The sequence below is a fragment of the Quercus robur genome, chromosome 12, assembly GCF_932294415.1.
Source record: "Quercus robur chromosome 12, dhQueRobu3.1, whole genome shotgun sequence".
Taxonomy (NCBI): Eukaryota; Viridiplantae; Streptophyta; class Magnoliopsida; order Fagales; family Fagaceae; genus Quercus; species Quercus robur.
Window position 1 is genome coordinate 19,587,724 of NC_065545.1, and position 24,346 is coordinate 19,612,069.

Consider the following 24,346-nt stretch of genomic DNA (forward strand, 5'->3'; position numbering starts at 1 on the left):
GAGTCATATCTCTCATGAGGAAAACACTAGAGTCATGCAGCTGGAAATTGATTGTTTGAAGAGGAAGTTGCACCACAAACGGCGAAGGCGAACTCCCTCCAACTCTGATTTTTCTTCTGGTGTTGAGGGGGATGGTAGCTACAGACCCAGGTCAAGAACTCCCCTCCAGTGAATCCTTTTCTTGTGATGAGGACTACCACCGGGAGCGTAGGAATAGGAGCACGTCTCATAAAGGCCTGGGAAATGATGCTATGACCACTGTGTTGAACCAAATTTCCAGGTTGCCTTTCACACGTAGAATTGAATGAGGAAAACATACTCGGCGGTTCACTTAGCCAGCGTTAACCATGTACAATGGTCGAACAGATCCTATGGAGCATGTGAGCCACTTTAACTAGAGAATGGTTGTACACTCTAAGAATGAGGCCTTGATGTGTAAGGTGTTCTCATCCAGTTTGGGGCATGTGGCAATGAGATGGTTTGATGGCCTGAGAGTAGGTTCTATAGATTCCTTCAAGGAACTTACTCGAGCGTTTGGATCTCACTTTGTCACATGCAGTAGGGTTCCTCGGCCCTTAGATTACTTACTATCTATGGCCATGCAAGAAGGAGAGACCCTGATAACGTACTCAAACAGATACTGGAAGATGTTCAATGAGATAGATAGTGATTTTGATGATTTGGCCATAAGAACTTTCAAGGTCGGCCTACCTGTCGAGCATAGTTTAAGGAAGTCTTTGATTGGAAAACCTGCTAACAGTGTGTGTCAACTTATGGACCGAATTGATAAGTATAAGCGGGTCGAGGAAGATAAACAACAGGGGAAAGGGAAAGCTAAGGTTATCCCTCAAGAAAGGAGGGATTTCAGGTCGGATCAATACAACAATAACCGGCCCCGGCGAGACTTTGCTGGGCAATCGGGGTCTGCCACTGCTCAAATGGTTAACACAGTATTCCGAGAGCTAGTACACCAAGTCTTGGAGAAAATCAAGAACAAGTCATTCTTTAAGTGGCCAAATAAGATGGGAGGTGACCCCATGAAGCGCAATCAAAGCCTTCATTTCCAGTACCTCCAGGACCAAGAGCACACTAAAGAAGACTGTAGAACTTTGAGGAGTCATCTGGAGCAACTGGTCAGAGAATGGAGGCTGAAACAATTTTCGCATCAGCCCAATGGACCAGGAGGTTAGACAAGATCAAGATTTAAAGAGAATGCTTTTTCCAAAGCCCCTTTGGGCATCATCAATGTCATCTTCGCGGCTTGGGGAGAACTGGTTCTCACCCCTCCAGGGTGATGTTTGTAGCCTGGCCACTTGCCGAGGACTATAGACCTGAGTTGAAGAGGGCTAGAATGGAGAACCGGCCATCGATGAGTTTCTCTAAAGAGGACAAGTTTGGAACCATACAACCACGTGATGATGCGCTAGTGGTCACCCTCAGGATAGGGGGTATGATGTTAAGAGGATGATGGTGGATCAAGGTAGTGGGGCAGAGATTATGTACCCTGATTTGTACAACGGACTAAGCTTGAAACCTGAGGACTTGACAACTTATGATTTGCCTCTAGTAAGCTTCGATGGGAAAGTTGTTATTTCGAGGGGCCAGATTCGACTACCTGTACAAGTAGGATCAGAGGTGGTAAATGTGGATTTCATTGTAGTGGATGCTTATTCTCCCTACATGGCCATTGTGGCAAGACCTTGGCTTCATGCCCTGGGGGCCGTTTTCTTCACTCTGCATTTGAAGGTGAAATATCCATCTGGGATCGATCGGATTTAGGAGCTGGTTAGGAGCCAGTTCGTGGCTAGACAGTTCTTGGTTGCTGCAATAATGCATCAGCTAGGAATGGAGTCCTCAACCTCTGCTGAGAGGAGCTTATAGAAATCAAGGACTTCGATGTTGTCTGCGAATGCAGTGTCAAAGGGGGCAACATGTGAGGAGTTAGAGAAAATTATTATTGGTGATGATGTGGAGAAGTTCTTTCAGGTCGGAGCTCAACTGCTTCCCCAAGAGAAGGAAGAGCTGATAGTGTTCCTCAAAAGGAATATTGATGTGTTAGCATGGAGTGCTTGCGAAGCACTTAGGGTGGATTCAAACTTCATCTGCCATCATTTGAATGTTAGTTCGTCTGCCATCCCTAAAAAGCAATCACCTCGGCACTCATCTAAGGACCATTCTGATGCTATCAAGGATGAGGTGACCAAACTTAAGCAGAATGAGGCTATCAAAGAGGTGTTTTACCTCGAATGGCTAGCCAATACTGTAGTGGTAAGAAAAAAGAGTGGAAAGTGGCGAGTATGTGTGGACTTCACAGATTTGAACAAGGCCTGTCCAAAGGACCCTTTCCCTATGCCTTGGATAGATCAACTAATGGATGCAACTGTAGGCCATCCTTGGATGAGTTTTTTGGATGCCTTCCATGGATACCACCAAATACCACTGGCTCTAGATGATCAAGAAAAGACAGCTTTTGTCACTCTTACTGGAAATTACCACTACAAGGTAATGCCCTTTGAATTGAAGAATGCAGGGTCTACCTATCAGAGGATGATGATCAGGATGTTTGAGCCACAGTTAGGCAAAAATATTGAAGTTTATATAGATGATATGGTGGTAAAGAGTAAGATGGTGTCCAAGCACCTAGGAGACCTCGGTAATATTTTTGAAATATTGAGGAAACATAAACTACACCTCAATGCTTCCAAGTGCTCCATTGGCGTGGGATCAGGCAAATTTCTAGGGTATATGGTCACTTATCGTGGAATTAAGGTCAACCCTGATCAGGTTAAGGCAATTAACAGTTTGTAGCTACCTCAGAATCCTAAAGAAGTCCAGAAGTTAACTGAAATAATCACTGCCCTGAACTGGTTTATCTCTCGGTCAGCGGACAGGTGCTGACCCTTCTTCCAATTGCTGAATAAGTGGGAGGGATTTGAATGGACCCAAGAGTGTGCCTCTGCCTTCTAGCAGCTCAAGGAATACCTTTCCCGGCCACCTATTATGTCTAGGCCCGAGGTGGATGAGGTCTTGTTTGCATACATTGCTGTGGCTTCTCACGCCATGAGCTTAGTGCTGATACAGGTTGACAATGGCGTGCAAAGGCCAATATACTATGTGAGCAAGTATTTTCATGAAGCAGAAGTTCATTACTTACCACTGGAGAAGGCCATTTTGGCAGTAATACATGCTACACGTAAACTACCCCACTACTTCCAATCCCACACAGTTGTTGTTTTAACCCAACTTCCGCTTCGATCACTACTTCGGAGTGTTGATTATACTGGGAGGATTTCCAAGTGGGGTACGATCCTAGGGGTTTTTGATTTCAAGTATATGCCTCGCACCTCTATAAAAGGTCAGGTCCTCGTAGATTTGGTGGCCGAGTTTGCTGAATCCCCGTTGGATGAGGAGGCTAAAAAGAAGGGCGTGGATGGAAAATTAGTTGGCATAATTTCCTTGCAAGAACCTTTATCCTGGAGGGTATACGTTGATGGTGCATCAAATCACAAAGGCTCTAGAGTGGGGCTGGTTTTAATATCTCCTAAAAAGATCACTATTAAGAAATTCTTAAAATTGGGCTTCTTGGCCACAAACAATGAAACTGAATATGAAGCTCTATTAGTGGGGATGACCATGGTTTAGAAAATGGGAGGAAAAGCAATGGAGATCTTCTCGGATTCAAGGTTGGTGGTTGGCCAAGTAAAAGGAGAGTTAGAGGCCAGGGATGTGAGAATGCAAAGATATTTAAGTCAGGTTAAGTACTTGTGATCAGGGTTTGAGTCTTTCAACTTACTGCAAATCCCGAGAAGTGGAAACACGCATGTTGATTCCCTAGCCACTCTTGCAACCTCCTCGGCACAAGGCTTGCCTTGGTTTATCCTTGTTGAAGACTTGTGCAAGCCTGTTGAGATGAATAGGGAGATGGTTTAGATTCATCAAATTAGGGTGGGACCTAGCTGGATGGACCTTAAAGTACTATTCCTGAAAGAGGATATCTTGCCTGAGGGGAAATCTGAGGCTGACAAAGTGCGAAGGAAGGCTCCTCGGTTTTGGTTGTCCGAGGAACAAAAGTTGTACAAGCGTTCTTTCTCTGGGCCATATTTGCTATGTATACATCCCGAGGCATCAGAGCTACTCCTGGAGGAGTTATATGAAGGGATTTGTGGCAGCCATATAGGAGGCAGATCCTTATCTCACAGGGCCCTTACTCAGGGATATTGGTGGTCGAACATGCAGAAGGAAGCCCAAGAGTACGTGAAGAAGTGTGACCAATGTCAGAAATTTGCCCCAAACATTCACCAATCAGGGGGTGTCCTTAATCCTGTGTCCGACCCTTGACCTTTTGCTCAATGGGGCTTGAATATTGTAGGGCATTTCCCTAAGGCAGCAGGAAATAAGAGATGGTTGTTTGTCGGCACGGATTACTTCACCAAGTGGGTTGAAGTTGAACCATTGGCAAATATCAGGGATGTGGATGCTAAGAGATTTGTTTGGAAAAACATTGTCACTCAGTTTGGGATCCCCATACCCTCATCTCGAACAATGGTCTTCAGTTTGATAGCAAAGCCTTCAAGAGGTATTGTTGTGACCTGGGAATAACAAATAGGTATTCCACCCTGGCTTATCCACAGGGAAATGGACAGGTCAAGGCTGTCAATAAGGTCATATTGAATGGACTCAAGAAGAGGTTGGATGATGCTAAAGGAAAGTAGGTGGAAGAGCTGTCACACGTCCTTTAGACATATTGGACCACACCTCGTAGATAAACAGGGGAGACACCCTTTTCAATGACTTATGGAGTCGAGACTGTTATTCCTCTGGAGATTGAATTCCCAACACTGAGAACAAGTTCTTTCACTCCGAGCAACAATGATGGGCTGTTAAGGAAGAGCTTAGACTTAATTGAAGAGCGAAGAGAAAATGCCATGGTCTAACTAACGTATTACCAACACAAGCTCAAGTAAGGTTATGATGCCAACGTAAAGCTAAGGCCATTAGTGCCTGGAGACCTGGTATTAAGAAAGGTTTTGGGTACTGCTAAGAACCCAGCATGGGGAAAGTTAGGGCCCAACTGGGAAGGGCCATATCACATCACCTCAGTGGCTGGAATAGGTACATATAATCTTAAAGATCTAGATGAAAATGTTGTACCACGCCCCTGGAATGTAAACAACATGAGAATGTATTATTATTAATGAAAGTTTTCTCTACCATATTTTGGTTTATTACATTATGCGTTATGCGTCCTACTATTTATTTGAATATCAAACAGAACATTGGTCATGCCTAGCTCCTCGAACTACATACCTTGAGTAAATTGACATTTTAAGTTATTTTTCTAAGTATTAAACAGAACCTTAGTTATGTCTAGCTCCTCGGACCACATACTTTGGGTAAATTAATACTTCATATTATTTTTCTAAGTATCAAATAGAACATTGGTCATGCTTGGCTCCTCAGACCACATACCTTGGATAAATTGATATTTTAAATTATTTTTCTAAGTATTAAACAGAACCTTAGTTATGCCTGACTCCTCGGATCACATACTTTGGGTAAATTAATACTTCATATCATTTTTCTAAGTATCAAACAGAACCTTGGTCATGCTTGACTCCTCGGACCACAAACCTTGGGTAAATTGATATTTTAAGTTATTTTTCTAAGTATTAAACAGAACCTTAGTTATGCCTGGCTCCTCAAACCACATACTTTGGGTAAATTAATACTTCATATCATTTTTCTAAGTATCAAAAAAAATCTTGGTCATGCCTAGTTCCTCGGACTACATACCTTGGGTAAATTGATATTTTAAGTTATTTTTCTAAGTATCAAACAGAACTTTGGTCATGCCTGGCTCCTCGGATCACATACCTTGGGTAAATTGATATTTTAAATTATTTGTGTAAGTGTTAAATAGAATCTTGGTTATGTCTGGTTCCTCGGACCACATACCTTAGGCAAACTAATACTATCTGTTATTTATCTAAGTCTCAATAAAACAAGCCATGCTAAATGGCAGACATCTTCATTGTAATAACATGATAAAATAGACACTCATAAGCACCACTTAAAGCATTTGAAAGTATATCTATGATCTGTTTAAGAATTGATTATCATCTCCAGTTCCTTAAACTTACTGATAGGTGGAGAATTGGGTAGAGCCTGACATGAATGGGTGCTCTACCATTATGTATGTTTTTAAGGTTAAGGTTACACTTTGTTGAGATCGTGGACTTAGTAAGTTTAACCTGTTCTGTTGCTGTTCATATGAGGGTGGTAAGTATGCTACCACTTATGCAGTAGTTGTATCTCATTGTCACGTTGGCTAAGTATTAAGTGAAACATAAACTGTATTTGGATCCATATAAACATCACAAGTATAGAAGAAAAGCTTGCAATTATCATTAAACCAAGCCTCTGAAAAAGGCAAGTAGATTACAAAAGGTTGAATGAATTACAGAGCTAAGAAACAAAAACAACAGTTAAAAAAAGGGGGGGGGGGGGGAGGGAGAAAACAAAAACAACAACTCATGGTTTCATCCTTATTACAAGTTTTTCCTTAGGAGTCTTGGCAGGCTGAGTGGTTGTTGTTGCTAAGGATGCCGAACCCTTACCCTTAAGGTCTTCCTTGGCAGGGATAGGGAAAGTTGCCAAAACCAGCTTGTGGCTTTGAGAAACCACCCCTCCCTGGGAAGAATCCTTAGGTGCGTCCGAGGTCTTTGTCATCTCGGGGGCGACCTCCTTAGGGACTTCTTTCTCCTTGTCAAATACGCCGGTTTGCTCTGCCCCTTTATGAGGATTGTTGGGAGGAAGAGGGTCCTTAGTCAGAGCCTCTTCAACATGGCTTGTGATGTTGGGGGCTGCATCATCCTTGGGGGCTGTGGAGCCTGGTGCCCGGATTGCAGGGGGTAGTATACATTTTTTGCTCTTCTAATTGCAGAAGAGGCCTCAACCCCTGCCAGGTTGAGGGTCTCATTCCACACCTGAAGGCAGTATACTCTACACACCCTTGAGACCTCAACCTTAAGGGCCCCCTCGGGCTCGGCTACCCCCACGTCATAGCCATCTTGTTCGGCCTATTCCTTGGCCTTCTTAGCATCCTCCAGCTTTTTCCTTAACAATTTGATCCACTCCCTGGCAGCGGTAAGCTCGTCCTCGGCTTGGTGGAGTTACTTACGCTGGGTCTCGGCTTGCCTCTCCGCCCCTTCCAACACCGCCTCAGCACTTTTCCACTCCTTCTCGGCCTTAAGGAGTTTGGCGTTCAGCACTTTCACTCCCTTCTTGGCCACGTTGAAGGCCTCAACAGTAGCAACCCTTCTGGCCTCCTCCTCCTTCATCTGTAGGTAAGAAATATCCATCAACTCCTCAGCTCTGAAACTGGTTTGGATAGCCTGCAAAAGAAACTTAGTGAGTGAGCAAAGGAAAGAGTAAAAAAAAAAAAAAAAAAAAATCTTATTTATTAATGAATAATGGACTTATCTTGAAAAACTCACCATAATGAGGTCTCTCTTTAGACTTAGAAACACCTTGTGTTTCCTCATGGTCCTCAGATCAGCCATGTCATCGGGTAATTACAGAGCTTGCTCTACAACGTCTGCTACTTACCCAGCCTTTCCCTGTTGGAAGTCCCTGATTGAGGAGTTCGTAGGGAGAGAGAATCCGTCTAACACCAGGGGGGATTCCAGTTCGAAACCTTGGTGCATAGATCGCATTCCTTGTCTCCTGGTGCTCCATCACTTAGGGACCTCGTCTGAGTGGTCTTAGCCACCTTAGCCCCTTTTTGGGGCTCGTTCTCCTTTGAAGGGATACCTCAGCCCTCTTCTACCACGTCCTTCCCCTTCTGCTCCTGTTTCTACTTTTTGTCTACTAGATCGGGTTGAGAGTCATGGGGGGGTAGGGAGGGAAAGAGGTTTAGCTTGGCCGGTCGCCTTGGGTGACCTGCCTCTAACCTGGGACTTCATTACCTCTATAAGGAAAGCCTTGGGCTTTCGTTGTATTCCCATGTCTTCTGGGATAGAATAATCTTCTTGGGAGTGACTAGCTTATGCAGGAATATGGTGGCCAAGGTCACCAGTTGGGGTTTCAGGGGATAAAGGTTGGTTGAAGACTTCGAAGTTGTCTTCCGAATCAGAAACTTCAACGACCTCTTCCTCTTCCTTAATTGTAAACTGGGACGAGGTTGCCTCTTCCTCGGCACTGCGTTGGAATGGCAATGCTACTTTTGGTATGCCTTCTGGGATAGGATCGATGGTGAGGAAACTCGGAACGACAACACTTATTTGGTGCAGGTAGGGATCTTTTGCCTTTATCTAGCACTTTGGCGCTTGAAAACTGGACGAGATTAGGGTGTAGTTTAAGATTAGGTGGGCCGCTCTTAGTTGGCCATCCTTGTGAATAAACACCTCGGCTTGGAGGATCTTATCTAGGCTTTGTTGGTTGATGAGATTGAAATTTGGAATAGCAACTTTCTTATCTGCAAGACCATTTGGAAAACAAAAAATATCATTAGCAAAAAATGGCACAAATCAAAGGAAAAAATTCAATTGCAAGCATAAACATAGGCAAATGGGTAAAGAATATGTCAAGAGAAAAAGAGGTGATTTTTCAAGTAATGAACCTAGACCTAAAATCCCACCTGGTTTCCCCTCTTTCGTCGGGTAAGGGAGGCCATCGTGCCACTCCCCTAAAACGATCAAGAAATCCTTATTCATGCCCTTGTTGGACTCAAGGAGGCACAAGATGAGTCTAACCTCCAAGTACCAAGTTTTTAGGTAATACCCCTGCTCCTTTAAATTGTGAAGGTTATAGACCTAGTTGACATCGTGATGGGTAAAACCTAAGCCCATTTTCTCGTTGAGGGCATCGACGCTGCCTAAAATCCTAAACATATTTGGGGCACATTGGGTGGGAACTAATCTGTGAGCCCTAAGGTAATTCCTAGTGACGGTGCCCATGGGAATTCTCATCCCTCCCTCTATAAAGGCAATCATCGAGATTACCACTTCTTCCCTTTGCCTTTTTTCATGCCATTTCCCTTCCTTACAGTATCTAATGGAGACTTTTAGCGGGATTCTATATTGAGCTTTAAAGCTCTCTATATTCTCCGCGGAGTCTACCAGGTAAGCAAATCTACCCATATTCAGAGAAGGGTTGGAGGTGCTAAGATAGTAAAGGGGGAAACTAAGAAGGCCGAGGAGGAATAGACGCAGAGAAAAGAAAAGTATGTGGGAAAATAAATGGAAAGGTTTATAAAGACTTACGCAAAGAAAAAAAACTCTCCTCGGACTGGCTCTTGGTATTTGTGAAGGCACAAGTAAGTTGAATAAGTGCGCAAGTTCAATGTATGAGTGCTAAAGTGAAGTGAATGAAGTGTTTGGATAGTATTTATATCAAAGGAAGGGAGACAGGTGGGAAAATTCCCACTTGGGTTCCAACAAGATTCTCAGCCGTTGGATCCACATCGTGCCGTAGAACGTGGGGAACATGGTGTCGCAGAAATTTAATGAAGGCGCGTCTCGGATGCCGAAGCGTCAAGAGCATGCGTGGGGCAGTTAAAAAGCACCTGCGCTGACAGAGGTGATATATGATAAGTGCGGGGCAATTGTGGTAATATTGAAATCCTCCTTTCTCTCCAAGGAGCCAGAGAGGAGAATTTCAAGGAGCTATTATAGGGTGGTAGGCCCAGTAATGCGTATCTATGTATGTATTGGGTCGGGGGCCCAATCCAAGGACATTAAGTAGTCCGAGGACAGGGAAACACTGTCAGAGGAGTCCATGTTAATGAATGAAAGGTGAGGTATGGTCGTGAGGGTTCAAAAGAGTGATCTGAGGAAGGATGCTTCCTCGGCTGAGCAAAGCCGAGGTCAGAAGGTGCGGTTTGCCATTAAGAGCAACGTTCTGGACAATTCCAATGTTGAGGATAAGTATCAGGAAGGAACAGGACAAAGAAAGGCTGTGAAATATCTAAGAGAAAGCTACTACCACTGCATTAAATGCTCTGCAACTCACTTTCTGGTTGCATTTATGTGGAGAAGACCCCTGAATAGTGCTGTCTTGGCTGCCCCAACTCACAGAAGGTCTGAGAGGGTGTCCGATGGGACAAACACTCAAGTAGTGGCCTGGACGATCAACAAATGGAGGGCCAAGATCATCTAAAGGGAGATATATAATGTAAAAGACCCTGCGTAGAAGGGGGATCAGAGAATTAAGAGAGAATTACTGTAGCAATAAGAACTGTACTTGTAATCAACTTTAAGATCTATATACAAGAACCGATCTCCTCGGACTATGCTGATGACAATTTTCATTAGATACAACTAGTCTATTTTTACTTTATTGTCATTTGGATCTACTATAATTGCTACCCAACCCATTAGAACCTAGTTTTCCAACCCACTCTCTACAAATTCATTGTATTGGACTCTTTGGGCCTAGAGCCTTTTAAATTTTGGGCTTAGGACGCAAATCCAGTCCTTACAATACTTTTTGAGCTTTTCTAAACGGATACAACGTTTGTCTGGTGTCTAGTGCACTACTACATTATTTTGGAATATTGTTGTATTTAGGACACGTCTACAAATAGTTTGACTATGAGCCACACATCTTCAAAAAGATTTATGCCTTGTTTTGGAATTTTCAGGTTTAGTTTTGGAATATAGGTGAGCAAATCTAATCTTTGTGAGTGACAAATTTTCTTTAGAAGGTTTTTTTTTTTTTTTGGGGGGGGGGGGGGGGGAGGGGGGGGGAGTGTTACACATCAATTCTTTAAGCGTGGAGTTACCACAATTGCACAAAATTTGGTGAATATAATAGGAGAATTGATTGATTCTGCTGTTGCATGTCAAATTACACCTTCTATGTCATCAATGGCACAAAATTTGGGGGATATAATCAAATATAGAGATATGGATGGTAAACTTTTTTAATATGCTATAAAGAAGGCATGTTTTGATGTCATATATCTCCCATTCAGAAATATTGTATACTTAAATGAAAGACACTCAAATATATTTTTATTCATTTCTTGAAACATGCAAACAGCTTGTTCGAATTTATCTTGGCCCCAAAAAATAAGTTTTTAAGGATCATACAACTTATTTTAACAAATTCTGGGCTACAGATAGGATTCTAGTATTTTGACTGCTAGGAACATCAATGTTTCCTGAGATACTTGCTCAACCAATCCAACAAGTCTTTATGGGCTTCATTGGCAGCCTTCACAGTTGGTATATCAGTCTCATTGTACCTGACTGTCCATCCATGCTTAACCTTAGGAAATATCTTGATGAAGTTGTTAACCTGCAGAATGGCAGAATTAATTGGAGACTGAAAGTCGATTTTGGGAACCTACTTAATAAATATTTTCACAATATAATCGAAATTCTTGTTGCAAAACTCTTACATGACGATTGTTGATGAGATGTCATTTATATTTATCTCCAAAACTAATTGTCACATGACTCACTTCCAAGGCTAGTAGTCAAGCAGCATGAACTTAGATTATCTGAAATTTGGAGATCCTTACCTTATTTGCTGTTAGAGCCTCCTCAAACTGTTTGAGGAGTTCAGGTGGAGTGCCATTGTCTAACTCAGCAGCCAATATGGACATTGGAACCTTGACAGCTGAAAAAGAAGAATTCTTCAGCATTTGTGAGTTATACAAGCATTTGTGTCAATAAATGTTATTGAAGTAAATAGGAAAGCCCAATTAATCGATGATCTTTCACTAGAAATTGAAGCAGCTCTCCTACAGCTATTTTGTATCAGATGAATTAGGCCCAAAAACAGGCAAATTTTCACCTCTTTGTGTGTGTTTTGTGTATACTTATACAAGTCTAATATTCACATTAGACAATAGAAGTAAAGCACTTATCCTTCCTATTATCTTGAAGTCCCTCTGTTGATATTTAGTATACACGCATGTTCAGGGCTTATCCTTATTTTCTAGTAGCATTTCATGTAACATTGCAAGATGTCTGGGTTTACACCTACATAATTTTTAGATTTGTTTTAATAATCATACCCTTAATATCATCCAGAGTGACCCATGAAGGGTGTAACAACACTGTAGCTTTAGTGAAGTCAGTGTTTGCTATCTGCACAATCACCTTGCCTGACAAAAGAATTCAAGAAACTAAGATTTTAGCCAAGGTACTTTAGAAAGCTTCCTTTATCAATAAGCTAACTCGATAAGCCAAGCCAAAAAAGGGTTAGAAGATAAAAAGTACTATTTAGAAAAGATGAATGGATATCTCACCTCCCCAGCAAAACCCTGCTGCCCCAACTGCATGCATGCCTTCTTTTCTCAAAGCTGCAATTACTGTTTTAGCATCTTCAAATCCTTTGTCCTAAATCAGACAGTTAGGAGGAATACGATGGCAACAAAATTAGTTTAATTCGAAAGCAAATATTGTATACAAATCAGGATTTGTAGGTAAGAAAATGGCAAAGAAATATTTTTAACTATATATGATGACTGTTTAAACTGAAGTTCATGATAAAACAGATAATATATTATGTTCAACTTTATTTGAGAAGAGTTGGGCACAAACTGTTCCATGAATTTTTAACCACTCTGGTATTGTCCTGGAAGAGTTCACTACGTAGGGATCACCAAAAAAGAAGTCAGGAACCACAGCATAGAATCCAGCTCGAGCAACCTTATCAGCGATATCCCTTTCAAGTGACAGTCAAAAGAACTAGGCATTAGTCTCGAAGCAAAATGTAGACACTTTTATGTATGTGAAATATGTTCACACTCACGAGGGTAAAATCTGTTATTCCTTATTGTTTCTGTAAGTTAGGCCTAAGATGATTATTAGAGAGCAATGAATGAATATACGTACACAACAACAACAGAGAATTTATCACAGTAAATAACATAATCAAGCAGTGTAATTAAAGTGCTGGGGTTTGGAGCATGTTCTTCACGGTGCTACAATTGTCATGAGCTGCGTATCAGCACAATTCAATTTTCATTGACATATTATTTTATGTACTACATTACTTAATGCACCAAATGAATCTAGGAAATTTTGCAAACCAAAGGAAAATATTTAATTTGGGATATAAAGAGAAGAATATAGAAAGTGTTGATGTATTTTAATAAAATAATAAATTAATTATATTAATTTTGTTGTTACAAAAGTTACCATGTAATATTATACCTTTACTCAAAGAGTTGTTAAAAAAGATATTTATATCCCATTAATTCCCCCACTATATTTTCACTATATTTTTAATTTGTTTGTCATCGTTATATTATGATTATAACTCATATGTATTATATGTCTATATGAAAGGTATCTTACTACTATTAATATATCTATCTAGAATCTAGATAACAAGATATAATCAAGCCATATATATACCTGTGATATCTATCCTATTTATATCGTATTATTATAAATCTATCTACATATGATAAATTATTATTCATTTGAATGATTAAGATGATAAGCGAGAGCTTGCTAAATTATTGTGATTTAGTGAATTATTTTTAATTTTTTTACCATGAAACCAACAATGTTAAGCATTTTGCGCCACCGTATAAGAATTTGGGCTAATTCTCTAGAACGCTAATGAAAGGGGTGGCGTGTTAGTGAACCCATTGCAACGGTTGAGATGTGTCTTCGATACTCTCCCGCAGTGGTGCCAAACACCTTAATATTGTTGGTTTCGATAGAAGAAAAATATAATAAATAATGCAATAAATCACAATAATTGAGCAACCTAACAACAAATAATATGTAATTTGTCGCTTATCATCTTAATCATTCAAATGGATAATCATTTATCAGATCGATTTATAATTTTTTTTTTTTTTTTTTGAGGAAAAGATATATAACAATATGATAGATGAAAGATAGATATCACCAGTTATGACTTGGCTGAGCCACAAATATCTCACTCTTTAGATAGATATCTCAATAGAGATAATTCACCTTTATATAGACATAGAATACATATGAGTTATAATCATAGCATAATGGCAATTAAATTAGAAAGCTAATGTTTTTTTTTTTTTTTGGGTTGAGAAAATAGATAATGGGATATAAACATTTTTTGTAACAAATCTTCGAGTAAATATGGTATAATATTCCAACGTAAATTTTGTAAAAACAAAATTAATATAATTAATTTATTATTTTTATTAAAATATACCAACAAAAGTATAAAGCTACTATAGGTAAAGGATAATCTTATCAGCAGTGATATGACATTATCTCCTTGTTAAAGCATGAGTAATTTTCATTTATATGCAGGTTTGCTATTTCTAATTTAAAATTTTACTCTCCAAGCAGTCAGATTGCTGATATAGGCCTTAACAAGATCAAAGATCACTTGACTTTGTTAATCTGAGCATGATAGTGGTTATTATACTATTAAAATCTTGATGGTTTAAACACACACACGTGTGTGTGTGCACGCACGCATTTTTCCAACCACAACACAAATAGCAAGGCAGACTTTGGATTCACATGTATCATAGGTTATCTACTAGATCAAACAAGCAATATAGAGCATGTCCGTTCAAACATGACCTTTTTGTTACCCTTTTTCAAATGCTCATTGATGAACACAGAAAACACAAATTTTAAGGCAATTGGTTAAATTTACTTATATTTGCTTATGAGGGTTATCTAGCCAAAGGTTGAAGGTAGGCTTTGGTCAAGACTCATGCACCAACTCTATCGAAGAGAGAGTCATACACGCAGCCTCCCTTTTACAAAGACTCAATTTCTCGAGTGTGAATATGGGGCATACTTATTTATTAGGTTGAAACTTGAAAGGATGTGATTTGTAAGGCCCAAATGTACCATTGAAGCTATATAGGACCACATCCAAAGTTGAATATCAATCTTTATGATATGACAAGTCAAAGTAATTTGTAAAGTCGCCAGCATATTCCTATTCATCATGGTCCTGGCCTTCTGCTTAAGCTCGGGCTAAAGCCTAAATATGAGACTGAAAAGTCAAAATAGATAGTTCCACATTATCTCTGATTTTTTTTCCACCCCATATTTAAATATGTTGACAACTACTATTCAAATTGCGTTAACAATGTCTCTTTGGTCAAAAGTAGGCAGAAAAATAGAAACCGTTTGATCTAAATATAGAACAGATGTGACTACGAGGGGGATCCAGGATTGCATACTAAGGTTTCATTTCATGTTATATCTATGAATTTTTTAAAAATCACATTAGGGGTTGAGAAGTGTACATACCTTAAATGTGGTGCTTCGTATCCTGTAAAAAAAAAAAAAAAAAAAAAAAAAAAAAAAAAAAAAACAGGGCAAATTGTAACACAAGGAGAAAAAAATAATAACAAAAGAAATATAAATAGAACCAAATACAAAGTGATGGAAATATATATGGGAACTCAATCTTAAATTCCACAAACACATGTACTCCAAGGTACTGATTGCTTAATCAATAGCTACTAGATCTAACACAAGATATGTTCTATAAAGTACAAGATATAAGTACTAAATTTCCAACGTTGAGATAGGGGATTAGATCTAACACAAGATATCTTCTAGAAAGTACTGATTGGTTAATCAATAGATACTAGATAGATGATCAAATTTCACAAACACATGTACTCCAAAGTCGTCTCTTCTTAAAATTGTCAAGAGCTTTGTGTTTTACGGTTTTAGTGAACTCGTTATTGTTCTTTCTCAAATCCTCTTCCACCTCTTGTTGTAAGAAAAAAGAAATCCTTAAAATATTAAAGCCTGGTATGAAAGACATTAGCATCAAGCTTCTTTACTTTGGTTGAATTTTAATTTAGCCCATAATTAAGGAAATTTTACATTTCAAACTTCAATTATTTTTTGTAATACTTTAATTGAATAAAGAATTCAGAAAAGAAAATCTTCTTCTTTGTTAAAAGAATGAACATGTTCCAATAAAGTAAGCATGGAAAAACTCAAAAGCACATGTTGAGTGTAACCCAGATCTGAAAAGTGCTAAAATATGAAAGTAAAACACCATAACTACAATCCTGGATACAAACCCAGATCAGAAAACAGCTCATATGTGAAATTAAAAACCCAAACACCATAACATACTGGAAGCAAAATATTTTTAAAAGAGTATATGTCATTAGTTCTTACCATAAACGTCAGAAACAAGCAGGATTGCCAGCCTGGAACGAGTATGGCCACTAACATAGGCTTTGAGGCCTCCAATGTCTTTCACCAACCCAGCTCCATAGGTTGAGTTAGGAGTTGGTGGGTTCTCCAAGCAGTGACGGCTTAGTGTTTCTTGAGCTAGAGAAAGAGATACAAAACTAGAAAGAGTGACAAAAAAAGCTAGCTTGAGCACAGAAACTTGAGCTATCTTAGCCATGAATGAAACTATTGAAAAACTGTTAAAGGTGACACAAAATTACTGATAATTGGCTCGATGGCTTTTATAACTTTGTCAGATTATGAACTAAAATGGTTTTGTCTTTTTATGGTATGTGAACTGGAGAATGGGTACGCTTTTTATGGAATGCTTGAAACGACGTCGTTGGAGGTATAATTAGGTTTCTTATTGCAGTCAACGCCTACCTTTTTGCCTCTTTGATTTCGATTATTGCCCTATTATTAGATAGGACAGAGACAATATATCCGTAAAAAGTGATCAATATTTTTTCCTTCTTTGAATAAGGGGAAGTTATTACCATAAATTTTGCCACAATTTTACTATGCGGGCTATTTATGGATGGTGAAAATAAAATAATGAGTCCATCTAAATTCATGATTTTATCACTCATAAGTCACCATATAGTAAAGTTGTGGCAATATTATAGAAATATTTTTTTTTTATTTGAAAAAGAATTGTGGAAAAGTTTATGACACTACACTTAGGCTGGGTTTGGATCCAGCTTTTTGCGTTTGCGTTTACGTTTCTTCACTTTTTTTTTTTTTTTTTTTTTCCTGCTGCTGCGCACTCATTTAGGGAACAACGGCTACTGTTCATGTGAACAGTAGCCGGTAATTGTTGACTTCTCAGTCTTTTTATTAGTTCTGTGGGTCCCGTGAACAGTGTACGGGACCCACAAATCTTACTTTTGAGTAACTTTTTCATTAAAATTGAGTCCCACAATACTATTCACACATTTAAAAATTATTTTGCTACAGTGTTTTCAGTTTTCAGTTTCAGCAAAATAAGTTCTATCCAAACAGACCCTTAGTCTTTGAATAATTTATTTGCGCCATTCAAATAAAACTGCCCCCACCCTCAAAAAAATTGCCCACGTTTTCGGTTAGGAAAATTAATTAATTTTTTTTATTGAAATAAATTATGTTTTTATGTAATACTTCTAGATCTTTTCTATAATACTTCAGTTTTTCCATGATATCTCTAAAGTTCAAGTATTGTATTAATTTTCTATGATATTTCCTCAGTTTTTCTATGATATCTCTGAAGTTTAAGTATTGTATTAATCTTCTATGATACTTCAGTTTTTCTATAATATCTCTAAAGTCTAGGTATTGTATTAATTATTCAATTGTGATTAGTGATGAAACAATGGATTCTATGATCAACACAGATAAAATTTAGAGAAATTTAATATCTAGGAAGCTAATTTTTTTTTTGACAAAGTTTAACTACAAAATTTGATTAAATTTTGACATTTTGTTGCGGTTTAAGTAATAATAATTATAACCTTTGTAATGCTCATGTCTTTAATTATTTATTAGAACCCCGTCTCCATTTTGCTCAAAAAACAAAGAACCCCATCTCCATTTCTCCCTCCCCTCCACCATTATTTGCGTATCTCAAAAAATTAGATTTGTTGGGCTTGTGCAATATAAGTAAAGTTTCGACAATATTTTTTGGGTTTGGGCAATATTTTTTGAAAAATGAATCGTTTCCCAAAAAATATTATCTAGAATGAGTTGGAAAATTGTCTTTTAACATTTCATATTTATCTTCATGTGAGATAGAATTATTTTTCTTATTTAGTCTAACATGAAATAGAGTTGTCTTTCATAAAATTTTAGTGGAAAACAACTTTAGATCTCATTCTATAAGCTAAATAAGGAAAATTATGAGATAATTTTTCTTTGACTTATTTTTTTTTTTTTTGGATTCAGATCTTCTAGATCTTAGGGTACTCTACCAAATAAATTTCATTTAAATTTTAACAACTCTTTTATGATTTAATGGTCTGGATTTTTGTCATGTCAGCATTCCACTAACAATAATCTTAACTGTTTTGTTTGCAACATTATTTTATTATTTTAAGATTAAAGTTAGTAGAATGTTGACATGGCAAAATTCAGACCATTAAATCATAAAAGAGTGGTTAGGATTAAGGAAATCTATTAATAGAGTACCTTAGGAAATCTAGAAGATCTGAATCTATTTTTTTTATACTATCTAACACAAAAAAATTGGAAGACTGCTTCACATACATAAGGTTTTCCGTTGGAAAAAAATGGAGCGAAATAGTATGTACTATGAACTAACTTTGACCTTTAGATTAACTGGCACGTCCCAATATTTTCAACGGAAACAATCCTAAATTGAATACCATGAGCTGAGGGTTTTGTCTGTGTCAATTAAATTAATTTATTTTAAATATTTAAATCTTAGGGTTTTATTTATATTCATGAAGTATTAATGATAATGATTAAAAACACTTAAAAATATGAAATTATAATTGTAGGGTTGATGGGTCCAAGAATATATGTTAGGCCTCGGGCCTTGTCCAAGGACGCTTAGTGGTCCAAGGACAGATAAACAGTAATGAAGATGTGAAACTCAGAGCTCCGTGAGCGAGCTACGAACAGGAAGGCTGGGGAAGGTAGGCCAAGGAGGAGTATCTTCTCAGCTAAACTAAGTCAAGGGCAGAAAGTATGTTCTGTCATCCAAAGCGACGTTCCAGGAAGTTCTGTTGATAAGGATATACATTGTGAACGTAAAGGACAAATAGGGAGTTGGGAAATATCTAAGGGAAAACTGCTACCACCGCATTGAATGTTCTGCAGCTAACTCTCTAACTGCATTCATGAGGAAGTGATACCTGAATAGTAGTTTTCAGCCTTACAGCTACTCCCAAAAGACTTCAGGAATGTGCTGATGTGATGACAAGGATCAGCACCAATAAAGATGAAAGAAACACCATAGCAGGGAGGCCCTGAGAGAAAAGGAGGGAAGATCGGAGAATCAAGAAAGAAACACCATAGCAATTAGCACTGTATTTGTAACCAACTCCAAAGTAATATATACAAGAACTGATATTCTCGGACTGTGTCGAGGGCGATTTGCTTTAGATAAAACTAGTCTACTTTTACTTTATTGTCATCTGAATCCATTATAATTGCTACCCAACTCATTAGAATCTAGTTTTCCAACCCACTTTTTACAAATTCATTGTATTGGGCTCATAGGGCCTAAATCCACTTACTTTTTGGGCTTAGGACTTAAACCATGTCCTTACAATTGGCGCCGTCTGTGGGAAATTCTTGCGTGATAGTGAGTGTAACTGTCAATTATGGTAGGTTCAGGTCCAAACTAGAAGCAGTCCATAGGATCTCAACGTGAAGATCATTTCCTCAATCTTGGGTTCAGAAGGGACCAGGAAACTAGTGTGCATACCACTCATACTAGTAGGAGCCACTCTCGAGGTGGGAGTCATGTCTCTCATGAGGAAAACGCTAGAGCCATGCAATTGGAGATCGATCATTTGAAGATGAAGTTGTGCCGTGAACGGCGAAGGCGAACTCCCACCAACTCTGATGTTTCTTCTGGTGACGAGGGGGATAGTAGCTACAGACCCAGGTCAAGAACTCCCCCTAGTGAATCTTTCTCGTGTGATGAGGATTACCACCGTGAACGTAGGAACAAGAGCCCGTCTCACAAAGGCTTGGGAAATGACGCTATAAGTAAGGCGTTGAACCAAATTTCCAGGTCGTCTTTCACACGTAGAATTGAAGGGGCAAAACTTCCTCGGTGATTTACTCAACCAACGTTCACCATTTACAATGGTCGAACAGATCATGTGGAGCATGTAAGCCACTTCAACCAGAGAATGGCTGTCCACTCCAGGAATGAGGCCTTGATATGCAATGTGTTCCCGTTTAGTCTGGGGCCTGTGGCGATAAGATGGTTTGATGGCCTAGGGGCAGGTTCTATAGATTCTTTTAAGGAACTTACCTGGGCATTTGGATCTCGCTTTATCACATGTAGTAGGGTACCTCGGCCCTTAAATTCTCTGCTGTCTATGACATTGCGAGAAGGGGAGACCCTGAAAACATACTCGGACAGGTACTAGGAGATGTTCAATGAGATAAATGGTGACTTTGACGATGTGGCCATCAAGACTTTCAAGGTCAGCCTACCTGCTGAGCATGGTTTGAAGAAGTCTTTGACTGGGAAACCCGCTATCAGTGTACGCTAGCCTATGGACCGAATTGATAAGTATAAGAGGGTCGAAGAAGACCAACAACAGGGGAAGGGGAAGGATAAGGTTATCCCTCAGGAGAGGAGGAATTTCAAGTCGGACTGATACAACAATAATCGGCCCCAAAGAGACTATGCTGGGCAATTGGGGTCCACCAATACTCAAATGGTTAACGCGGTGTTCCGAGAACCAGTACACCAAGTTTTGGAGAAGATCAAGAATGAGTCATTCTTTAAATGGCCAAATAAGATGGGAGGCGACCCCATGAAGCGCAATCAAAACCTTCACTGCTAATACCACCAGGATAAAGGGCACACCACAGATGATTGTAGAACTTTGTGGGATCATCGGGATCAGCTAGTTCGAGAAGGAAGGTTGAAGCAATTTTTGTATCATCCCAGTGGTCAAGGGGGCCGGGTAAGATCAGAACCTCGGAGGGATGCTTCTTCGAGAGCCTTTTTGGGCATAATCAACGTCATCCTCACTGCCCCATGGAGGACTGGTTCTCATCTGTCTAGGGTGATGTCTGTGGCTCAGCCACCTACTGAGGATTCTGGACATGAGCCGAAGAGGGCTAGGGTAGAGATCCGACCAACGTTGAGCTTCTCGGACAATGATAAGGCTGGGACTATACAACCACATGATGACGCCCTGGTGGTCACCCTCAGGATAAGGAGGTATGATGTGAAGAGGGTACTAGTGGATCAGGGTAGTGGGGCTGAGATTATGTATCCTGATTTATACAATGGGCTAAATTTGAAGCCGGAAGATTTGACGAGTTATGATTCACCTCTGGTGGGCTTTGATAGAAAGGTTGTTATTCCAAAGGGTCAAATTAGACTACCCGTGCAGGCAGGCTCTGAGGTGGTGGAGATGGATTTTATTGTGGTGGATCCTTATTCTCCATACACAGCCATTGTAGCACGGCCTTGGCTCCATACCCTGGGGGCTGTTTCTTCCACCCTCCATTTGAAAGTGAAGTATCCGTCCGGGGATCAGATCAAGGAGCTAGTGGGAAGTCAATTCGTGGCTAGACAATGTTTGGTAGCCGCTATTATGCATCAGCTTGAAATCAAGTCCTCGGCCTCTACTGATAGAGGTTTATAGCAATCAAGGACTCCGGTGTTACCCGTGGAGGGACAGCCGAGGAGGCGAAGTGTGAGGATTTAGAGAAAATTGTTGTAGGTGACGATCCAGAGAAATTTTTTTAGGTCAGAGCTCAGCTACCTCCTCAGGAGAAGGAAGAGCTGATAGAGTTTCTCAGAAGGAATATTGACGTGTTTGCATGGAGTGCTTACGAGGCTCTTGGGTGGATCTGAGTTTCATCTGTCATCATTTGAATGTCAATCCATCTGTCACCCCCAAAAAGTAACCATCTCGGCGCTCATCTAAGGACCATTCTGATGCTGTTAAAGACGAGGTGATGAAACTTAAGCAGGTTGGGACTATTAAAGAGGTGTTTTATCCTGAGTGGCTAGCCAATATTGTAGTGGCAAAAGAAGAAAAATGGGAAGTGGCAGGTGTGTAAGGACTTCACAGATTTAAATAAGGCCTGTCCAAAAGACTTTTTCCCTATGCCTCAAATAGACCAGTTAATGGATGCAACTGTAGGCCATCCTCGGATGAGCTTCTTAGATGCCTTCTAGGGATACCACTAAATACCACTAGCTTTGGGTGATTAGGAAAAGACAGCTTTTGTCACTCCTACAGGAAATTACCACTACAAAGTGATGCCTTTTAGTTTGAAGAACGCAGGGTCCATTTATCAGAGAATGATGACTAGGATGTTTGAGCTACAATTGGGCAAAAATATTGAAGTCTATATAGATAATATGGTGGTGAAGAGTAAGGTGGTGTCCAAGCATGTAGGGGACCTTGGGGATATTTTTAAAATACAGAGGAGGCACAAACTGCGTCTTAATACTTTCAAGTGCTCCTTTGGCGTGGAATCAAGCAAGTTTCTGGGCTATATGGTCACTCATCGTGGAATTGAGGTCAACCCTGATCAGGTTAAGGCAATTAATAGTCTACAACCACTTTGGAATCCCAAAGAAGTCTAGAAGCTAACAAGAATGACCGATGCCCTGAACCGGTTTATCTCTCGGTCAGCGGACAGATGTAGACCATTCTTTCAGTTATTAAATAAGTGGAAGGGATTTGAGAGGATCGAGGAGTGTGTATTTGCCTTTTAACAGCTTAAGGAATACCTTTCTCGACAACCTGTCATGTCCAGACCTGAGGTGGACGAGGTCTTGTTTGCTTACATTGTTGTGGCTTTTCATGCTGTAAGCTTGGTGTTAATTCGAATTGATAATGGTGTACAGAGGCTAGTTTACTATGTAAGCAAACAGTTGCATGAAGTAGAAGTTCATTATCTACCACTGGAGAAGGTCATTTTGGCAGTAGTACATGCTACATGTAAACTCCCCCACTACTTCCAATCCCATACAGTAGTTGTTTTAACTCCGCTTCGATCACTACTTCGGAGTGCTGATTTCACAGGGAGGATTGCCAAGTGGGGTACAATCCTAGGGACTTTCGACATCAAGTATATGCATCGCACCTTCGTCAAGGGTCAAGTCCTCGCAAATTTAGTGGCCTAGTTTGCTAAATCCCCATTAGAAGAAAAGGTTGCAGGGCATGGATGGAAAATTAGTTGGCATGGTCTCCTTGTAGGAACCTTTGTCCTGGAGGGTGTATGTTGATGGTGCAGCGAATCAAAGAGGATCTGGAGTGGGGCTAGTGTTAATATCTCCTGAGAAGATTACTATTGAGAAATCCTTAAGAATAGGCTTTTCGGTCACAAATAATGAGGCTGAGTATGAGGCTCTATTGGTGGGGATGGTCATGGTTCAAAAAATGGGAGGAAAGGCAGTGGAGATATTCTCAAATTCAAGATTGGTCGTAGGCCAGGTGAAGGGGGAGTTAGAGGCCAGGGATGTGAGAATGCAAGAATATTTGAATCAGGTGAGACACTTGCAATCAGGGTTTGAGTATTTCAACTTGCTGCATATCTTTAGGAGTGGAAACACATATGCTGACTCTCTGGCCACTCTTGCAACCTCCTCGACACAAGGTTTACCTCGGGTCATCTTTGTTGAAAACTTGTGCAAGCCTAGTGAGAAGAAGAGAGAGGTGGTCCATATCCATCAAATTAGGGTAGGACCTAGCTGGATGGACTCCATAGTGCTATTCCTCAAGGAGGATATTTTGCTTGAGGAGAAATCAGAGGTTGACAAGGTGAGAAGAAAAGCTCATCGGTTTTGGCTGTCCGAGGACCAAAAGCTGTACAAGCACTCTTTTTTTGGGCCATACTTGCTATGCATACACCTGAGGCATCAGAGCTACTTCTTGAGGAGTTACATGAGGGAATTTGTGGAAGCCACACGAGAGGCAGGTTTTTGTCTCATAGAGCCCTTACTCAGGGATACTGATGGCTGAACATGCAGAAGGAAGCATAAGAGTGTGTGAAGAAGTATGATCAATGCCAAATATTCGCACCAAACATCCACCAACCAGAGGGAGTCCTTAATCCTCTATCCAGCCCTTGGCCATTTGCTCAATGGGGCTTGGATATTGTAAGACCTTTCTCTAAGGCAACAAGAAATAAGAGATGGTTGCTAGTTGGCACGGATTACTTCACCAAGTGGGTCGAAGCTGAACCATTGGCAAATATTAGGGACGTGGATGCCAAGAGATTTGTTTGGAAAAATATTGTCACTCGGTTTGGGATTCCCCATACCCTCATCTTGGACAATGGTCTTCAATTTGATAGCAAAGCCTTCAGGAGGTACTGTTGCTACCTAGGAATTACGAATAAGTATTTCACCCCGGCTTATCCACACGGGAATGGACAGGCCGAGGCTGTCAATAGGGTCATAATGAATTGACTCAAAAAGAGATTGGATGATGCGAAGGGAAAATTGGTGGAAGAGCTGT

General features: G+C 39.9%; 3 protein-coding genes across 3 annotated transcripts; 2 read left to right on the plus strand and 1 right to left on the minus strand.

The window, feature by feature from the left end:
- Positions 1 to 593: 593 nt before the first annotated feature.
- LOC126708246 (uncharacterized) lies at positions 594 to 1,190 on the plus strand. Its single transcript, XM_050408048.1, has one exon. The coding sequence runs from the start codon at positions 594 to 596 to the stop codon at positions 1,188 to 1,190; it is 597 nt and encodes a 198-aa protein (XP_050264005.1).
- Positions 1,191 to 10,988: 9,798 nt separating this feature from the next.
- LOC126709452 (endo-1,3;1,4-beta-D-glucanase-like) lies at positions 10,989 to 16,435 on the minus strand. Its single transcript, XM_050409702.1, has 7 exons — positions 16,122 to 16,435; positions 15,231 to 15,252; positions 12,555 to 12,678; positions 12,260 to 12,350; positions 12,026 to 12,115; positions 11,528 to 11,625; positions 10,989 to 11,301 (listed from the first exon to the last, which is right to left on the minus strand). Exons 1-7 carry the CDS (start codon positions 16,354 to 16,356, stop codon positions 11,155 to 11,157), a joined length of 807 nt encoding a protein of 268 aa, XP_050265659.1. The 5' UTR covers positions 16,357 to 16,435; the 3' UTR covers positions 10,989 to 11,154.
- A 3,846-nt stretch (positions 16,436 to 20,281) lies between these two features.
- On the plus strand, positions 20,282 to 21,514 carry LOC126708247 (uncharacterized). Its single transcript, XM_050408049.1, has 2 exons — positions 20,282 to 20,395; positions 20,711 to 21,514. Exons 1-2 carry the CDS (start codon positions 20,282 to 20,284, stop codon positions 21,512 to 21,514), a joined length of 918 nt encoding a protein of 305 aa, XP_050264006.1.
- Positions 21,515 to 24,346: the final 2,832 nt, after the last annotated feature.

What these genes read in the sequence shown, in the direction of transcription:
- LOC126708246 (XM_050408048.1), top strand. Translation starts at nt 594, where the DNA reads ATGGCCATGCAAGAAGGAGAGACCCTGATAACGTACTCAAACAGATAC.
- LOC126709452 (XM_050409702.1), bottom strand. Translation starts at nt 16,356, where the DNA reads ATGGCTAAGATAGCTCAAGTTTCTGTGCTCAAGCTAGCTTTTTTTGTC. An exon ending in GGTTAAAAATTCATGGAACA is followed by an intron (nt 12,351 to 12,554) that starts GTTTGTGCCCAA and finishes TGTCTGATTTAG; the next exon opens with GACAAAGGATTTGAAGATGC. An exon ending in AGCAGGGTTTTGCTGGGGAG is followed by an intron (nt 12,116 to 12,259) that starts GTGAGATATCCA and finishes TTCTTTTGTCAG; the next exon opens with GCAAGGTGATTGTGCAGATA.
- LOC126708247 (XM_050408049.1), top strand. Translation starts at nt 20,282, where the DNA reads ATGTTCAATGAGATAAATGGTGACTTTGACGATGTGGCCATCAAGACT. An exon ending in CTGGGAAACCCGCTATCAGT is followed by an intron (nt 20,396 to 20,710) that starts GTACGCTAGCCT and finishes TAATACCACCAG; the next exon opens with GATAAAGGGCACACCACAGA.